Source organism: Metopolophium dirhodum, chromosome 3, assembly GCF_019925205.1.
Source record: "Metopolophium dirhodum isolate CAU chromosome 3, ASM1992520v1, whole genome shotgun sequence".
In the NCBI taxonomy this organism is placed as follows: domain Eukaryota; kingdom Metazoa; phylum Arthropoda; class Insecta; order Hemiptera; family Aphididae; genus Metopolophium; species Metopolophium dirhodum.
Genome location: NC_083562.1, coordinates 14,135,360 through 14,153,179, shown reverse-complemented (window position 1 = coordinate 14,153,179; position 17,820 = coordinate 14,135,360). Strand labels below are relative to the sequence as shown.

Below are 17,820 nucleotides of genomic sequence, written 5' to 3'. Positions count from 1 at the left end.
TTCTACTTTGTTAAGATCTACCTACAAAGACTCCAAAAGAAGTGCATTTCCCTAACATATAGGTACTGTTATTTACGAATTTTAAAACTTGTCCATAATTTGTACAGTCAATTTTAAATTTTTTTTTATCAAAAATCATCTAAGAACGGTGCCAGGAAAACGTTTCGCCTGTACTTATATATCCCCAAAAATAGAACTTTTCCAAATAATTTTACTAATTTGTACCATACATTTTAGAGTATGTATATAATATTCATATAACATTATTGGGTGTGATTGGACATTTGTTGGAAACATGTTAAAAATGTATTCACTTTTGAAGTTTGTAATGCTAATTTCACAACAAGCACTAGGAACATAATATTATAAGAGGAAAAGCCTCAAAAGACAACCAATATTATTCATATAGCATTGTTGGACCTTTGTAAAAAAACTTTGAAAGTATATAGTTCAAAAGTTCTAATTAATCTACTATAAAAAGTATAATTAACTATAGTCTTATAGACGTTCATCAGAAAATTTTAAAATTAGTCCAAATAATACTTATACATGAATATATTAACAAATTAAGTCATTAAATTTTTCAATTTTTTCCTTTTTACATCAGCATCGCATTTTGTCCTTCCATACATCATATTCATAATTAAAACGCTGTGTATTAAGAACATTCGATCTTGAAGTAGGTACAACATATTTTTATGTATATAAATTATAAAATTAATGTTTAAATTTGGTACATTTTATTGTAAAAAAAAATTGTAAAAATTAAATTAGTTTGAATTCGGGTGCGGTAGAACGTTTGCCTGGTGGCTAGTACCTGTCAGTAAATGAGAAATGATTTTGGAATTAGACATTGGACATTTTAGTACCTATAAATTATATAATGGATGGTACAAGCTACGGAATAGTTAAATTGAAATTATCTCAATTGTTCAAAGTATACATAATATTAATTACTACACCCACACACACATACACACGCATATTTTGGTCGGTATAGCAGGTGCATGATTTAAGTTGCGTTTACATGAGACGTGAATTTGAGAGTGAACCACGCCACGCCGCCTTCGTTCGTATCTCACGACTGAAAATCAAACATTGTTTGATTCTATCACGTTTGGGTCGTGGGGCCAAAAGCGTGGATCACTCGTGATTTATGTCTCGTGTAAACCTAGCGGGCGTATTAATATTATAATATGCTCTATTGCTCTCGGCCTATCCAGAATATAGTTTATTGAATTCTAAGAATATTTTGACTATTTTAAAATACATTATACGATTACTCGTATAATATATTAATATAGACAACTAAACTCTTTAACGGTCGTCATATTTATTTTTTATTTTTTAGAGGATAAAGATTGTTCCATTAAAGCATATAATGATTTAAAGTCATTATTAAGTGAGCAAAGAAGACTTAATTTGTAAGTATTTATATTTATTTTACAATTAATTGTTTTGTTTATGTTCTTTATTGAATTACAGTGTAATTTTTGTAATTATGAAGTAGATGCCTTGAGTTTTAACAATATTATATTAATTAGGTATTTTAATATTCAATGTTATGTCACTATAAAATAATAATAATGTTCATTTATTTAATATCTAATGATACGTAACTACATAAATATGTGATTTCTGTTTACAGAAAATTAAAACTTTATTCAACACTATTTTATATTTTTTTTGTAAATCATATTTTCGATCTAAATGTATTCAGCATTACGGATACAATGTTGTAAGTTGTGATCATCACCTGAAATTAAAATATTTTACAATATTACTGTTTATAATTTTAAATATGTTTTAATACATTAAGTCAAAGTAGTGGTCTCCCAATACCTATGTGACTTACCGCAGTACCACTGATTTGTGTTACCTACTGTAAATATAAATATAAATGCCATTGATTTGTGTATTACAACTTTTATACTATAGATCTAATATGATACGAATCACTATGATTATAGTATTATTTTAAACACCTTTACATATTTTATATTCATTATCTCAAATAAATATATTTTATCTTTAAATTCTAATAATAATTAAATACATTTTAGATTCTGAGCGAAGCGATGAATGTATTGATTTTACAATTATGTGTGTTTTTTATTTTTTTTAAAATTTTTTTTTTGTCTGTCATTAACTTTTAGGACAGTAAAAGTGCTTGGATTTTCTTCAACAGTAACTTTTCTGATAGGAAAGTGAATCTAGTTGGTACTTTGGAGGGTCAAAAGTAAAAGTTTCACAGTAGTTTTCAAAAGCGACGTGAAAAACAAAAGAAAAACTAAGGAAAAACGGGAATTTTTACGCAAAATCTGTTTTCGAGAAAATCGATTTTGGTTTTTGGTGTAATTCTAAAACAAATGACCGTAGGGACATGAAATTTTGACTGAATGTTTATAATTGCGTTTCCTATACGCCATAACATTTTCCAAGTATTTTGACTTATTTTGAGCTGTTTACGGACATTGTCAATTTCCATTTTTTTTAGTTTTTTTTTCTATAAATATCAATAAAATTTTACCTATTGAATAAAAAAATTTGAAAATTTAATAGAAGGCTCCTAGGTTATTGTTTCAAAGGCAGATGAAAAAAATTAAAAATCCTTAGTCACAGTTTTTATTTATAAGCATATAGTTTAACTGTTAACTTCAACACTCATATAAAATGTAAAAGGGGGACGGAGTGGCCGAGCGGACTAAGGCGTCGGTTGCGGCGCACACCGACGACGGTTCGATACCTTGGCCATGGGCGGCATTTTTCTTCGGGCAAGTCACGGTGTCAGGAGAACAAGTGCCGCCATCCCCCACCCGGGCATGGCAGATACCTACGGGTGCCCAAATCAAAAATTCTGCCAAAACAAACACACACGTGTTCCTCCCCCTGCCAACAAAATACCTACAAACAAAACAAAAATAGCTAATGGGCAATGGCCTTAGTTGCCGGGCTCGAGTTCAATAAAAAAAAAAAAAAATGTAAAAACATAAGTAGTGCTAGAATATTTCGATGGCGTATATTACATTTAAATATGTTCTCCGTTAGTCGTTACGTCACATTATGTAAATAAACAATTTATTCATTACAACTCATCATGAAGTATGACATAGTAATATCATGCGTAAACATATGTATATTGTATACCTATAAATATATTTTAATATACAATATTGAATAGTACAGTATATTATTATACCTACTCGATGGTAGTAGGTATGCCATATATCGTGTAAGGATTATATTATAATAAGGTCACGGTGTATAATGTAAATATATATATTATATATACCTACATATTAATGTGTGTGTGTGCGCGCGCGTGAACACTGTGAACTGTACACTTGAATGTATATTATATACATAAGCATGAGGTGCAAACGTCTCTTATAGCTACGTTTTTAAACGTTGTACCTATATATCATATATTGTGATATTGTATACCGTTGGCGCTAGTGCATTTTTGGCGAGCCAGTGGTGAAATTCGCATTCAAATAAGTCACGCGATCAACAAACGGTTTTTGCACGAGACTTAAGAAACCTTTCAAAGCCCATGCATACTCCTCGATATACCTCCCGTAGTCCCGTATAGGTACTGCAAAAACAGTGGCGTCGTGGTGTTTACTAGCTGCTTATGAAATCACCTTATGAATACACAAGTATTCGGACGGTGTATGTGTTTTGCTTTTGAGTTTGGCGAATCGTTATATTATTATACATATTATAAATATGACTATATAAACGAGATAACAGTGCGAATGTGCGATTTATACATACAAATATTCGACAACGCGTGCAAACGAGTAAAGTAACAACGAATAATAATTGTTTTTGATTGTATTGCTTGCTGTGGTCCACTGCACAATATGAGACCGAGTGCTTCCTTATCATTAGTCGCGTAAGCTAATTTCATTATTTTTTTACAACATGACAACTAGTGTCTAGTGTACTTACTTACTTTATACTAGTGTATAGTCTCTAAATACTACAGTAGTAGTGCCACAGTCAGGAATTTAATATGATGCGGCCGACGGGGAGGGGAAGAGTTCTTCATTGTAAAAAAATTACTTACTTTAAAATTATATGTTAGTAGTTGTTAGTACTTACCTAGTTTTAAAAGTTTGTAAATACATTTATAAACTTTCCATGTTGTAATGGTGGAGGAGTAAACCCCCTAACATTCCCCCCGTTTCCACGGCCTGTCTAATAGTAGTATATTATAGTTTACAAGACAAATATGATATGATAATATATTATTCGATTATTGCGTTGAGTATAACATTAAAACTGTAAATCGTAGTAGATAAGTAGACATGCAGACGTCAGAGGTATGTTCGCGTATTGTATAGGACGGACCACCATGTTTTAATAGTATACAGTCGAGTCTTGATAACTCGAATGTCAAAGGAGATAAAAATTAATTCGATTTATGTATTTTCGAGTTACATTGTCCCTTTTTAAAAAAAATTCGAGTCATTGAGGTTCGAGTTATCGAGACTCGACTGTACATACGATTATATAGGTTTATAATGTTATTACTAATAGTTTGACGTTGGAAAACGGGTGGCCTACTCTATACATATAAAATATTAGACGGAAATTTTTTTTTCAGAATGTTTCATTTGGTGCGTTCAAAGGACTTTTACGAAATGGAAACTGAGTACAACAAAAACATGCTTCCAGGTTATTTTCCGTCGTAACATTTTTCCCAATTTCACAGTCACATATACTCACCACAACCTTGACCTAAATATAATATAGGTACTACACCTAAGCCGATCCGTTGAATTTACCATTCTCGTCAATTTTTTTACACATGCAAAAATAAAAATTTAAAAAATGTCTGGTAACTAACCACACAATACATTTTCTTTGGACACATTTATGTGCCATGAGGTGGTATTTAAAACACACATTTTAAGTTTTATGCGTGATAATGGATAATCAAACAATTGATGCATTGTGTGTTACGTTGGTTGTGGCCAGCATACATTTTATATTTTTTATTTGATGTATGTCAACTATTAGTACTTACCCCCGTAGCCAACTTGCCAAGTCACCATACTACCATACCTACTTAAATTTAGCGTATGCAGTCTACCTTCCTACAACTTTTTTTTTAAAAACCACTTATTTTCCACCAAGTATTTTTTTCATAAATTTTAGTGGTCAAACAAACTTCTTAAATTAAAAAATGGCTAACTAATAGCATTTTGAATGTTAAATAGTATTCGCATGTGAAACGTCTAAAATTAATTTTATTAATCTGTTTTTTTTGAGCTGAGTAAGATTGATCTCTAAAATCCCAATAATTTTCTAATTTCCACCTACAGTTTTTATATGTAGTTTATGAATACAAATAACATTATACAAATAAGCTAATAATATTATTTATTTATGTTTCAAAAGAATTTATTAGATAGTACCTAAAGGAAAAAATAGAAATTTGAAAATTGTGGTCCTACTAAAAATTAGTTGTAAAGGTGTACAAGTCTACAACTATATAATTCTGATAATATTGAAAAGTAATTTACCTAGCTATTTCACTCACCCCAAAAATAGTCACTAGATAATTAAATATAATTTTACACGTGTGCTGGATAGAAAATAGTATCTAATCAATCATTCATCAATAGTAAAACATCTAATACTCAACACAGCTATTTTTTTTAATTTAGGAAGTTAATTCAACCACTAAAACTGAAGTCAAAGAAAATTCTTAAATTCATAGACAATTGACTGAGTATAAATATAATCTGATAATACATACACTTCATTAGCTCAGATTGTATAGTATAAAACTGTCAGTCGATATTAGTATGTTACTCAAGAAATTATTATAATTTTACCATTAAAAATACTAGGTACTTAGGTTAAATTAATCCTGAATGTGTGTACAAAATATAATAATATAGGTTGGTACTTTAAAAGCTTCATATAGCAACGAATAATACTGCAGTACACGTATACACGCAATTATATTAAATTAGAACAAAATAACCAACATTGTTATTCTTTGTTTAAATATCTAATTTCGTCCAAATTTGAACTTACAATATCTATAAAAATATTTATATTTTTATATTTTTTAGACTTTTTGGTTACAACGTGAAATGTTTATGAGAAATCTTGTTTTAAATTTTCAAGTTTTTTGACACAGCAAAATAGTATATTGTGTGGCAAGGACGGGAAGTGAGTTATTTCTATACACCATACAATTTTCAAATTATTTTGACTTGTTTTGAGCTGTTTACGGGCATTTTCAGTTTCCAATTTTTTTAGTTTTTTCTTCTATAAATCTCAATAAAATTGTATTTGTTGGGTAAAAAAGCATGAAAATTTAATACAAAGCTCCTGATATATTGTTACAATAGCAGTTGAAAAATATTAAAAAGATATAGGCGCAAATTTTTTAAGCATTTAAAGTTTGAATTTTGACAAAATTTATCAAATTTAAAATTTAATAATTATTTTGTAGTTGAAAATTTATAAAATATTCAACTTTTATAGCTAAGGATTGAAAATTTAAAACAAGGTTCCACATAAATAGGTGAACAAATTACTTTATTCATAATTATATCATCGAATATATTTATTTAAATATCATGGACTGACTGACCATCTTCGCTCAGAATCGTTTTTCGTATACAATGATATTACATTATTGAATTCAAATTTAACACCATCCATTACAGTAAGCCATTTGTAACCTACCTACTGGCTGGCTACTGTACAGTAGACTCTAAGCAGAGCAACACGCACTTGCCCGCCTTTCTTTTGCGTTATCAGATAATAAAACGGTTGCTGGTTTTTAGCTTTCTCCTCCCCCCTCCCCCTATTTTAAAATCCTAGCTAGCCACTTGTACAAACACTGCCTTTAAAATACAAAAATCTGAATAACCATTCATATTACATACATGTGGTTATTTATCAATATAATTATATTCAAGTTGTCGTTAGGATTTTTATTAGTGTATTGTGTACAAATATTATAGGAATATTTTCAATCAAATTATTTTATAGAGATATAGAGTCACCTGTAACTTGTAGTTTGTAGTGTACTAGCGTAGAACGACTTATCATTGTTGCTCATTTTTTATATACTATTAAATCTGTTAATAAATATTTAAATTTAGAAATTGCATATTTTTCATTCTCACTGGTTATAATGTATAAATAATTAAATATTGGTTTTATTTTAATATTTAATACAAAAAAATATTCCAAACATATTTTTCTCCCGAATATACAATACATAATAGTACATAAATACTTATTACTTAATACAATTAAACTACGAACGACTAAACAGTAAGTATACTTTACGTGCATCCTAGATTCTTAGCTATTTGTATATACCACACACTATATATACTATATACATCATTCATATACATGTAGAATGCAGATGCTATTCAAATTCAGACCTGTACTATTATACTAACTTCTATCTAACTTTCTATGCTCTGCGTGGATGTATAATACCGACCATGACCGCGCGACATCCTATTAAATATAATTTATAATATTATATAGTTTGACACCAACGTGGTGACCAACCTAATATTATATAACTTCGACACCTATTTGAATATAATTTTATATTTATATATGACCATACATTTAAAATAGAAAAATATTTAAATAAATGTTACGAACGCGGATACCTAGTTTAAGTGTACGAAAAATGTTCAGTTATATACTTTTAATACTTATATATAGACATATAGTATTTATTGCAATATTGTGCAGAATGACAATGTAAAGTCAGAAAACTATCTAAACATCATATACATTGATCTAGCTACCTGCACGACTGTACACACATTTATAGATTAATTACTATCTTAATTATTAATTTATTTTCTCCTAATCCTATTTACCCATTTAATAAAAGATCTTTATATTATTATATTGTTGCTTTTCTTCTTGTAGGCAAAGACGTAGACGTATCTCTATCATTGCACATTAATCGGATATCTGGCGTAGACGAGAGCAAAGAGGTAAACATTTTACGAAATACAACAATATTACATATCATTTATTTTACACACAGTGATAACTGATAATCCAATCTCAAGCATGCTCACTTTAATTATAATATATACATTTATTCAAGCTCTGATATTTGGAATTGTTGTATTCAGTGGCATTCCCAGGGTTCAGGTTAGGGGTTATATCTCTCCCTCCTCCATTCTCCTATAAATCCCCTTTTTTGAGTTTTTGGTATACCATCACAATTCATTTTAATCTATTATTAGTTAAAATATCCCCCCCCCCCTATTGAAAATTCCTGGGCACGCCACTGGTTATATTCAACTTATTTTCATAAGATTCAATTTTTTACGACATTTAATATAAGTGCACTGACTGCACTGTGGCTTGTGACTTTTTAATAAATGCATTTATAATTAAACCTGAGTACGCTAGTATGATATGTTTGGCAAACCGCCACGTACCTACCTAAAATATCGATTGTATATTATTGTGTCCGATTTAATGAAGATGATTATAGTTATTATATTTCAGGAAATAGCACTGGACGTATTTTTGCATGTGTACTGGGAAGACCCCCGGATCTGGATTTTGGGAAACGCGAGCCAGGTGGAGCTGACCTGGGACAAGGACCCGAAATTCTGGATCCCTGACCTGTACATCAGGCAATTGAGAGAGATGAAGGTGCTTACGCTGTTCCAGGACTTAGCGTCGATACGATTGTACGACAACAGTACACTCCGGATTAGCATTGGGTAACGGACGCGAATGGTATACGAAATAGTAACCACCTAGTCTCTATATGCATATATAAATATATACGTGCGTTGTATTGTATTCTGCAGAGCGACCATAATAATCAAATGTGACATGGACTTCGTACTTTATCCGTTGGACGTACAAACTTGTGCTGTAGACTTCGGCAGCTGTAAACGCACTTTATCAATTATTTTGTTTTCTTCTTAATTCGCGTATTTCCAGGGTTGTTGTATTACGCAATTTATTTGTCATTCGTAATTGTTTGAAACCACAGATCATAGGTGTTAATCGGGAGAGGGATTTGGGGGGAGAGGCTAAGCCCCCAGATATCCCGCCCCCCCTAAAAAAAAATACTACCAATTACTTTTTAATTGTTTATGGAATTGAAGCATACATCGTTATTAATAAACAAAACCCCTGAAATTTTAATAGATTTCCGCCTATGCAACAGATCCATTCCATATCGATAGATGAAAGTAAATAGGTAGCGGTCTTTATTTATACATATAATGGATTATGGAACAACTGAAGTGTACTGTCATACTGTCTCGTCTGTCTTCCGTGCCACTGTGTGTACAAGTGTGTAATAGTGTGTGACAAAACTAATAGTAAAATACATTAATATTTAAATTAATTTTATCATTGACGACTTGTTTTTAGAAATACTTTCATTAGGCCCGATTAGGGTGTACCTTCTATCTACTTAACTATAGTCTTAAATAAATTATATTTATATGAATTTATATTATATCAGTATTATAGTATTAAATAAATTGTCATTGGTATCATTTTTATCGGATAATGTATATACGATTGCTCTTTGACTTTTCATAATATTTAAAAAATAATTTTATTGTGATATCGGTAATAGTTTCTATTAATTGCCATCTCCAATTAAACGGACATTTTTAGACATAAGTACAATTTTTTAAATTATAATAGGTATACTATACATAGCTTATGTGCACTGTATTGTATTATTTTGAACACTTTTTTTCCAAAACTAAAAAATACAGCAACCCTGTGCACTAACATAGTGTATTTTATAATATTATAACTGAATATTATACAAATAATAGAATATGCTTAAAAGACCCGAGTACACATATTTTGTTTTTGTCACCCTGCCGACACGTGCTATTTTTGATACTATATAATATAATATAATGCACTTACAAAAATAAATTATTACCATATGTGTGTAATTTTTCTCCGTGTTTTTCTTTTCGGGTTTTTCGTTTAACCTGTTAGACAAATACACGCTGACGGACATGAAATTCCATTGGAGAGACGATCCGCTGATTTTCCCCAGTGACTTTGGAGATGGATTTCGATTGCCTCGTTACGTCGTATCGTTTGTCACTGTTAATCGTTTGAATGTGATTTATTATGGCGATGGTAAGTCTAAACTTTACTCACACACGCGCAAATATTTCCGCATAGTCACGCGTAGGTATACCTATGTCCTATAATATGTTTAATGTATGCTTATATATGTATAAGAACTTAGTTCCCTTAGAACGGTAAATTACGATAAAATAAAAAATATGACAATTCCTGGTAAATATCATTAATTTTATTTTATCGCTTTTGTGCTACGTTTTTAACGTTAATACCTACCAATAGAAATTACCGTCTATTCGTTATAATAATGGTCATTGATTTAACGAACAATTGAAACATTGGACAATAACAATCAATGTCAACAATGTTAAGAAGACATTTTAACAATGTACCTATAAAAAAAAACTTTTTCTTAGAATAGAAATAATTCAGACGTAATTAAATTGTTCATAAATGCCTTGTAATATTTTATGTATTTAAGAAGTTTTTAAAATTATAAACTGTAACATTTTATAATTTTGTCATTGTATTATTAAATATTAATTACTTGAAAATGTTGAAAATTCCCATTTAGAATAACTAACGATAATTATACATGTAAATATCGGCAATTCCCATATCAATATTATATCCATTAAAATAATAAAATGTTTATGCATTGTGTTTTTAAACAGCTAATAAATTAATCAATTAGACAGGAACAGATCAAATTAATCTTCTGTACAAACTGCATATTCCAGTGATGCGGATATAAGTTTGATCCAGGGTCCAGTTTAAGGCTACAGGGTTGTTCCAATATTTTATGAAGTTGTTATATTTTAAATTATATTAACCCTTAAAAGATTTAGGAAAGTTTTAAAAAAAACATGACCTTAAATGAAGTGGTGCCGAAAACATGCAATCAAAATATATTTAATGAACCAATTTTCTAAACTCTTTTTTAAATAATATACTGTATACATTAATATACATGTTATTATAAAAACAATTATTATCATGTATATATATATTTACAAGCTTTATTTTTAAAAAGCTTAAATAATTAAAAATATATTCACCTAAGTGGGTTGGTTTAATAGATAAAAACAATTTAACAGGATAACCAGAGCTCTCATTTTGTAAGAAGAATAGGTAATAAAAAACTGAATAAATATTATGTTAGTGACATTTAAAATATAATAACGTATTATACGTCTTTGTTATTTATATTCATATTTTTGAATAGAATATCAATTAACTTCAAACAATCATAAATCATTATTATAGATTTCCGCTTAATTTTGTCAAAACTTAAAAGATTTGGTCAAATGTGATTTTAGTATCTTGTAATTCTTGTATATACTTGCAGTACACATGGCTATTGGCTAAAATGTCAATTATGTCATAATATATATTATTATTATATATATATATTATATTTCCGAGTAGGTAATCATTCCACGGCCCGGCTGGTGATCACACTCAGCCGTGAACTCAGAAGTCACCTGCTAGAGAGCTACTTGCCAAGCACGCTATTCGTCATCATGTCTTGGGGCAGCTTCGTAGTAATGCCCGAAGTTGTGCCTGGCAGAATGGTTCTACTGGTCACAACACTTCTGTCCCTGGTCACCATGTTCGATACCATAAGGTATATATAATATATTATAGCGATTTTATTGTTTTATTGTTAATCAGCTGCATTAAGTATACTAACATGTTTATAGTAATAATTCTATGCGATAGTATTGTGTTTTGTGTACAATGCTATAACATATTATAATTTATAACGATTGGATGAATTATATTTTCAAATTATTTTAATATATTACATTTACTGCTGAGTAAACCTACCTAACCAATTATCAGAACAAATTAGTCGAGCGCGTACAGTGGAAAACTACTATACTACCCACATAATCTTTTGCTTGCGTCTCATTATGATCAAACATGGTTTGAAATTAGTTATGAAATATATAAGTGAGTCATACCACTGACTTTTTTATCAGTATCCTTTAAAAATAGCACCCCAAGCATTCGTCCACTCAAGCCACTCCCTAAATACGGCTCTGAAAAAATCTTATTCATTTATTAACAACGGTATTATTTGAAATAGTTTGTGTTAGCGTCGTTGAAGGACGCCAGAACTACACCCCCAAGTAGGTATTACGGTCTTTATTTAAAGACTTATATAAAATATTTGGTTGCGTTTCGTTTTCTTTTGGATAATATAGAAGGACAACTTAATTTCTCTACTCTTTCTTTCTTCAACCCCCCCCTCCCCCCTCTAGCCATTCTTCTATAAAATGTAATACCTATACAATACTTATTTTGGAAAATATTTAAAATAGCATGATAAGTTACAGAGTTTTCTAAAAATTATGTCGTGTTCTACGCAATAAAAAGGGTGTGTTATGAATTTAAAATTATTAAACCGACCCAGTTTCTGTTCGGATATTATACAAATTAAAACGGCCATATTTTAGCAAAGAAAAAGTTGCAATAACATGCAATCCTCGTTGATTTAAAAAAAATGATTTAGTGAAATTCAATGTCTTAAACAAAATAATAATTACATTCCGCATACATTATATTGTGCAGGTAGGTACATGAATTATCGCAATTAGTAATATTATTGGTATTTAGTTTAGACACTGAAATACTGAATTCTCAATAATTTGCTGTAAATTACAATTTAATAAATGAGTTACAAAATAATTCCAATTATTATAATAAGTTGAAATTAATAATGTAAAAAAGTAAAGCCATCGCCGATACAAAAATCGAAAAAAACTAAATTACAAAATGTTTATGAATAGATCCATAATGTACCTACCATGATATTTTTAAAAATTTTATAGAATATAGTATGGTAAATATTTGATGAAAATTTCAATTATCTATTAATATTCATTTTTGAATTATAACATAATAAAATAAAATCGTTTTTGTCAAAAACTGGTATTACATATATATTATATTCCTGCTTTTCCGTAATCTTTTTTAGTTTTTTCTCAATTATTTTGAAAAATAATGGGATTTTCACATTTAAACCCCCCTCCCAAATAGGTAAAATTATCTACCAGAAACCACCATAAAGTTGAAGATTGTAGCATTTTTTACTTCTCTAAAGACGATGTTAGACACAAAACAAAATTTAAAAAAAAAATATGAAACAAATACATTTATCAGACAGCTTATAATTTAAAATAAATAGACCAAACTATAATATATATTGATTTCGATAACATTGTGATCTACATTTTTAGCATACGTGGTGCTTTTACCTACAAATGGAACAATGTAAAAAAGTTAGTCTCCTAAAAAAACTAAAAATTAAATATTGTTAAGTGTAAAAAGTTTGTAAATCATGTTCGTGCACGTAATCCCCGGAAGTAATAATAAATGTTTATTTCAACTGTTTTACCAATAGTTTTACCAACCAAAACGTACGTGTGTGATTATAGACTATAGTAGATCGTAATTCGTAGATATATCGTGTAATTTAATATAATATGATATTGCTAACTATGTTATATTATATAGTTGTATAGGTACCTACTATTATTACTTTGTGGGTACATAATACTTAATAGTGGGTACTCTTTACAATAGGCATACACAATTATGGACAATAGTACTATAGTAGTTCTAAATTAGGTAAGTAACTACATATTAAGGTGGTAAAATTAGTACTCAAAAATATAGGTATGGTGGATACTTACCAATATGACAATAGTATTATATAACTAATATAATATTATGAAATCATAAAATATGACTATTAATCTATAACTTTAATAATTGAAAAACATGATATTTTTTTAAATAATTTAGTATACACAATCTATTACAGTTACAGTATTAGAATAATTATAATTTATAGCCACAGTTATGTGAGGCTAGATCAATTGATATGTTTAAAAATTTGGCATCATTCATTGGTGGTACTCCAGGATTTGTTTTTTTTTTATTATTTTTATTTTAAATTAACATTTTTTGACTAAAATACTTATGAATTTATAACAGTGACAAAAAAAATATTTTTGGTTTTTTTTTCTCGCTTGAATATAAGAAAAATAAAAATAATAATATTTTCAAAATCAAATAATAATATTTTTATTTTTACTCAAGTTGTTTACATTTCTCAGACTGATCATTTTTAGATTATTTTCGGGAAATAGTGGCAGCCGGCGTTACTTGCTCTCAACCACGTTGCGTGATTGATTGTAGCCACCGCGCAGCGCCAAGCCACTCAAACTGGTTTTAATGGTTTTGTATCTGAATATTTCGCAAATTTACCCTGCCACTCCCCCTCTGAAAACACGTTACTTTATGCAATCATTACTATCCATCATTAGGTATGGTATTCCAATAGATTCCCCTCGAATATTACGAGGATATCTGTATGGATATTTTGTCCTGCAGACTACGAATCAACAGAATAGTATGTTAGACCTTAGACCTACCTATGGTCCTATGTAATATCGGTAAAGCACAAGTCCGTACGTTTTACCTTTTTGGGAACACATTTCCGTACGATTTCGATCAAACAGTAGATTGTCAAAAAGACCCCAAAAACAACACGATTACGTACGATTTTCTGTGTAATATTGCCATTTATTATTGTCAATTAAATAAAGTTGATGAAAATTTGCATAGGCGCAATTAGGTGGGAGCTTGGGTAGGGCTTGCCCCCCCCAAATATTTATCTAGCCTCCACATAATAGATATAGATACAAATTAAAAAGCAAGTCTTACTTTTTAATTTGTATATGTAGGTAACTATTATGTTTAATATCATCAATATCAACATTTTCTTTAATTTAAACCAAGCAATTTTTTGCAATAAGCTATTTTTCTTATCACCAAATATCATAATTTATAAAGAGTTGATAAAATATTTTTTTTTGTAACTACCCAGTAATAAATCGTAAGATATTGGTTTATCGGTCAATCAATCTGTTGTATTATGATCTTAAATTCTTTAAAACCAAAACTGTTTAAATCGCGTGGTCACGGCGGTTGCGTGTGACGTGTTCATGACATAAATAAAAAATAAATAAATAAAACATAATATTTCAAAGTAGCACAAACGTAGAATAAACATAATTATTAGGTAATTTTTGTGTGATTTTCAAGTTTTTTTTAACACAGTACAAAAATATAAAGTACCTAATGATTTTTAGGGATAAAATATGGGATATTTCTGCATCAAGGTTTTTCAAATCCTTGGTTATTAATATTTAATAATTATGCGTACAAAGGAGAACACTAGGTTTATGACCTCAGTGCGAAAGGGTGGGTCATAAAAACCAAATAAATAGTTTATTGGAAAACATAAACTAAATGTAAGCTTGAGCTGTTTTCACATACATAATAGGTATATAATTTAAAAATTTTATAAATAATCTGGAGCGTTGTACATTTTTAACACTAAATAAACGTATCAACCATTCAAAAAATTTCAAAGCGACCAGCACCCAATTTAAATTAATTTATAGTAAAATTCCTTAAAAAAATGTTATTTCCGCATCTAGATAATATATTAAAACAATGGTTAGGTACTAAGTTACTTAATTTCCTAGTGCATAAGCTGTGGTTCGTTATTGTGTAGGTATTTTGAGACATGGGGGAAGACGATTATTTCCATAATATTTCATAGTCATACACTCATACCACAACTGTAATCAGAAAAAACGAACATTTTGAATTAAAAAAACATCATCTCGTCAATCGTCATAAATAAATTAAATGGGTACGCTGGTAGCCTGTATAAGTATAGGCGATAAAACTCATTAGATAGGTACCTACTGAACCTAGGTATCTATAATATTTCAACCTTCGTGAAACGTGAATCGAGAAATAAGGTATTTCTTATAACATAAATATCTGAATAAAATATCCCTTTTGCTTAGCACCACTGCAATCCGTTTTAATTTTTAAACACGTATTTTTTCATGTAACGTTACCGAATCGTATTTCCTCCACGAGTCCATCGTATATATGGGTACACTAGTCAATAACAATTATCGATTATCAACTATCAGTAAACCAAATATTTGATTTAAAATATAGTTCCCCTCCCAAGATATATTATTATTATTCAACTCATTTAATTTATAATTTTTAGTAACTACGCTTTTTATTCGTAGTTATAACTTATAGTCTAGTAGCAGGCGCTGCACTAACATGCTTAGACACCCCACTTTTTGCCGTCTCGTCGTGTTTGTTTAAAATCTTTGAAAAACGATTTTCAAAAACATTGATTTATTTATTTATTTCTATAAAAACGCCAATCGGCAGTTTTATGATTACATTTAAAATCAATATAATATTAATATGTAGTAAATGTTTATAACATACAGTAAAACCAAACATAATATAGATAATAAAACTCAATATAAACATAATATAGTAACATAGTGTATAGAGTATAGACGTATAGTACAGCAAATTTATAACTAATACATTTATTAAATATTAAAATCAAAATTAGCATTATTTAGCTTACGTAGCATTCTATGTAAGGGACGATTGTGTCCATAGGATGTGTTGTGGGTTGGTACTTGAAAGAGGGAGTGATTTCTGGAGAAGAAGGAAGGGATTCGAAGACTTACGTTGGAGAGGAGATCAGGAGCATCTATAGTGCCACCCAAGAGCGAGGTTATGAAGTGCTCATCAGCATCTTGTCGACGGGATGATAGCAGTGGTATTTCCAATATACTACGTAATTTACCTATGTACCGGAAAGATCTAGTGATAATAATTACAATTTATAAAAAATTTATTGATTTACTTGAACCCAGAACAACGAAAATCATTGAATGACTGTTGTTATAAAAACACCTACAAATGTAGTAGGTATAGGTATTTATAATGGTTGATTTCTATAAATATTTCAAGTTAGAAAAGACAAACACGGCGGACAATGTATGCCTAGAATATAAAATATTGTCGGCAAGTCGTTTTACTATACGTTTTTACACCGCCACTGCGCAGGAACAACTCGCCGAGCGCTCTGGAACTGAAATGCATCGAAGTGTGGCTAATATCATGCACGCTGTTCGTGTTCTTGGCGCTGGTCGAGTACTTTATCGTGCTATTTGGCATGCGATATGATAAGCATTGGAGGCATAAGAAACGCGATCTAGATGGCAGTGGAGGCGCTCCAAGCAAACCACCATTGTTCGGGTCCAACAAAGTTCACGCAACCTCCGGAAGCGATATGGCTGGAGAAGACGATTCGGTAGGTGCAATAATTGCTGTAATAAACTGCCCACCCTCGCACTATATAATCTATCAGCCTACGAAAAAAACGTGAAAAAGAATTTCTCTCAGTATATGGGAGTAATATTATTATATATCCAGTCATCCAGAAGTATCTAACATCCATACAGTGCAGGGTGAAATTATTTTTTAAATATTAATATTTATGTTATAATTTAATTTTTAATATCTACCATTTATTACAGTTTCGATTAAAAATACAATTTAAAATGATTTACATTTAGTGTCATGGACGACACTGTAAAATAAACTAACAGGGGAGAGACAATTTCCACTGTCTCCCTCCTCAAATAATCAAATACACCACTGTATCCATAATAGGTATTATATTAATTATTGTATATATACGTGCTGTAGACAGAGTAGGAAATTTGACCGTGTTCGAAAACTTTGGGTATATTGTTAAATTTATGATCTTAAAATTTAACACACCCATTACAATAACCCAGTGTCCCA

The 17,820-nt window shown here is 29.8% G+C and overlaps 1 protein-coding gene across 2 annotated transcripts in view; it reads left to right on the top strand.

Moving 5' to 3' along the window:
• LOC132940460 (glycine receptor subunit alpha-3-like) overlaps window positions 1–17,820 on the top strand; it is a 31,477-nt gene that overhangs the window by 11,010 nt on the left and 2,647 nt on the right. Inside the window, exons 4-11 of one of the 2 annotated variants that reach the window (XM_061008086.1) lie at window positions 1,352–1,424; window positions 4,613–4,683; window positions 7,936–8,003; window positions 8,530–8,750; window positions 8,841–8,923; window positions 10,006–10,152; window positions 11,527–11,725; window positions 17,077–17,323. In XM_061008086.1, coding sequence (XP_060864069.1) covers window positions 4,614–4,683; window positions 7,936–8,003; window positions 8,530–8,750; window positions 8,841–8,923; window positions 10,006–10,152; window positions 11,527–11,725; window positions 17,077–17,323 — 1,035 coding nt within the window. In that variant the 5' untranslated portion in view covers window positions 1,352–1,424; window position 4,613. Of the gene's footprint in view, window positions 1–1,351; window positions 1,425–3,568; window positions 3,899–4,612; window positions 4,684–7,935; window positions 8,004–8,529; window positions 8,751–8,840; window positions 8,924–10,005; window positions 10,153–11,526; window positions 11,726–17,076; window positions 17,324–17,820 lie in introns of those variants that run through there. The other variant, XM_061008085.1, reaches the window with a different exon arrangement.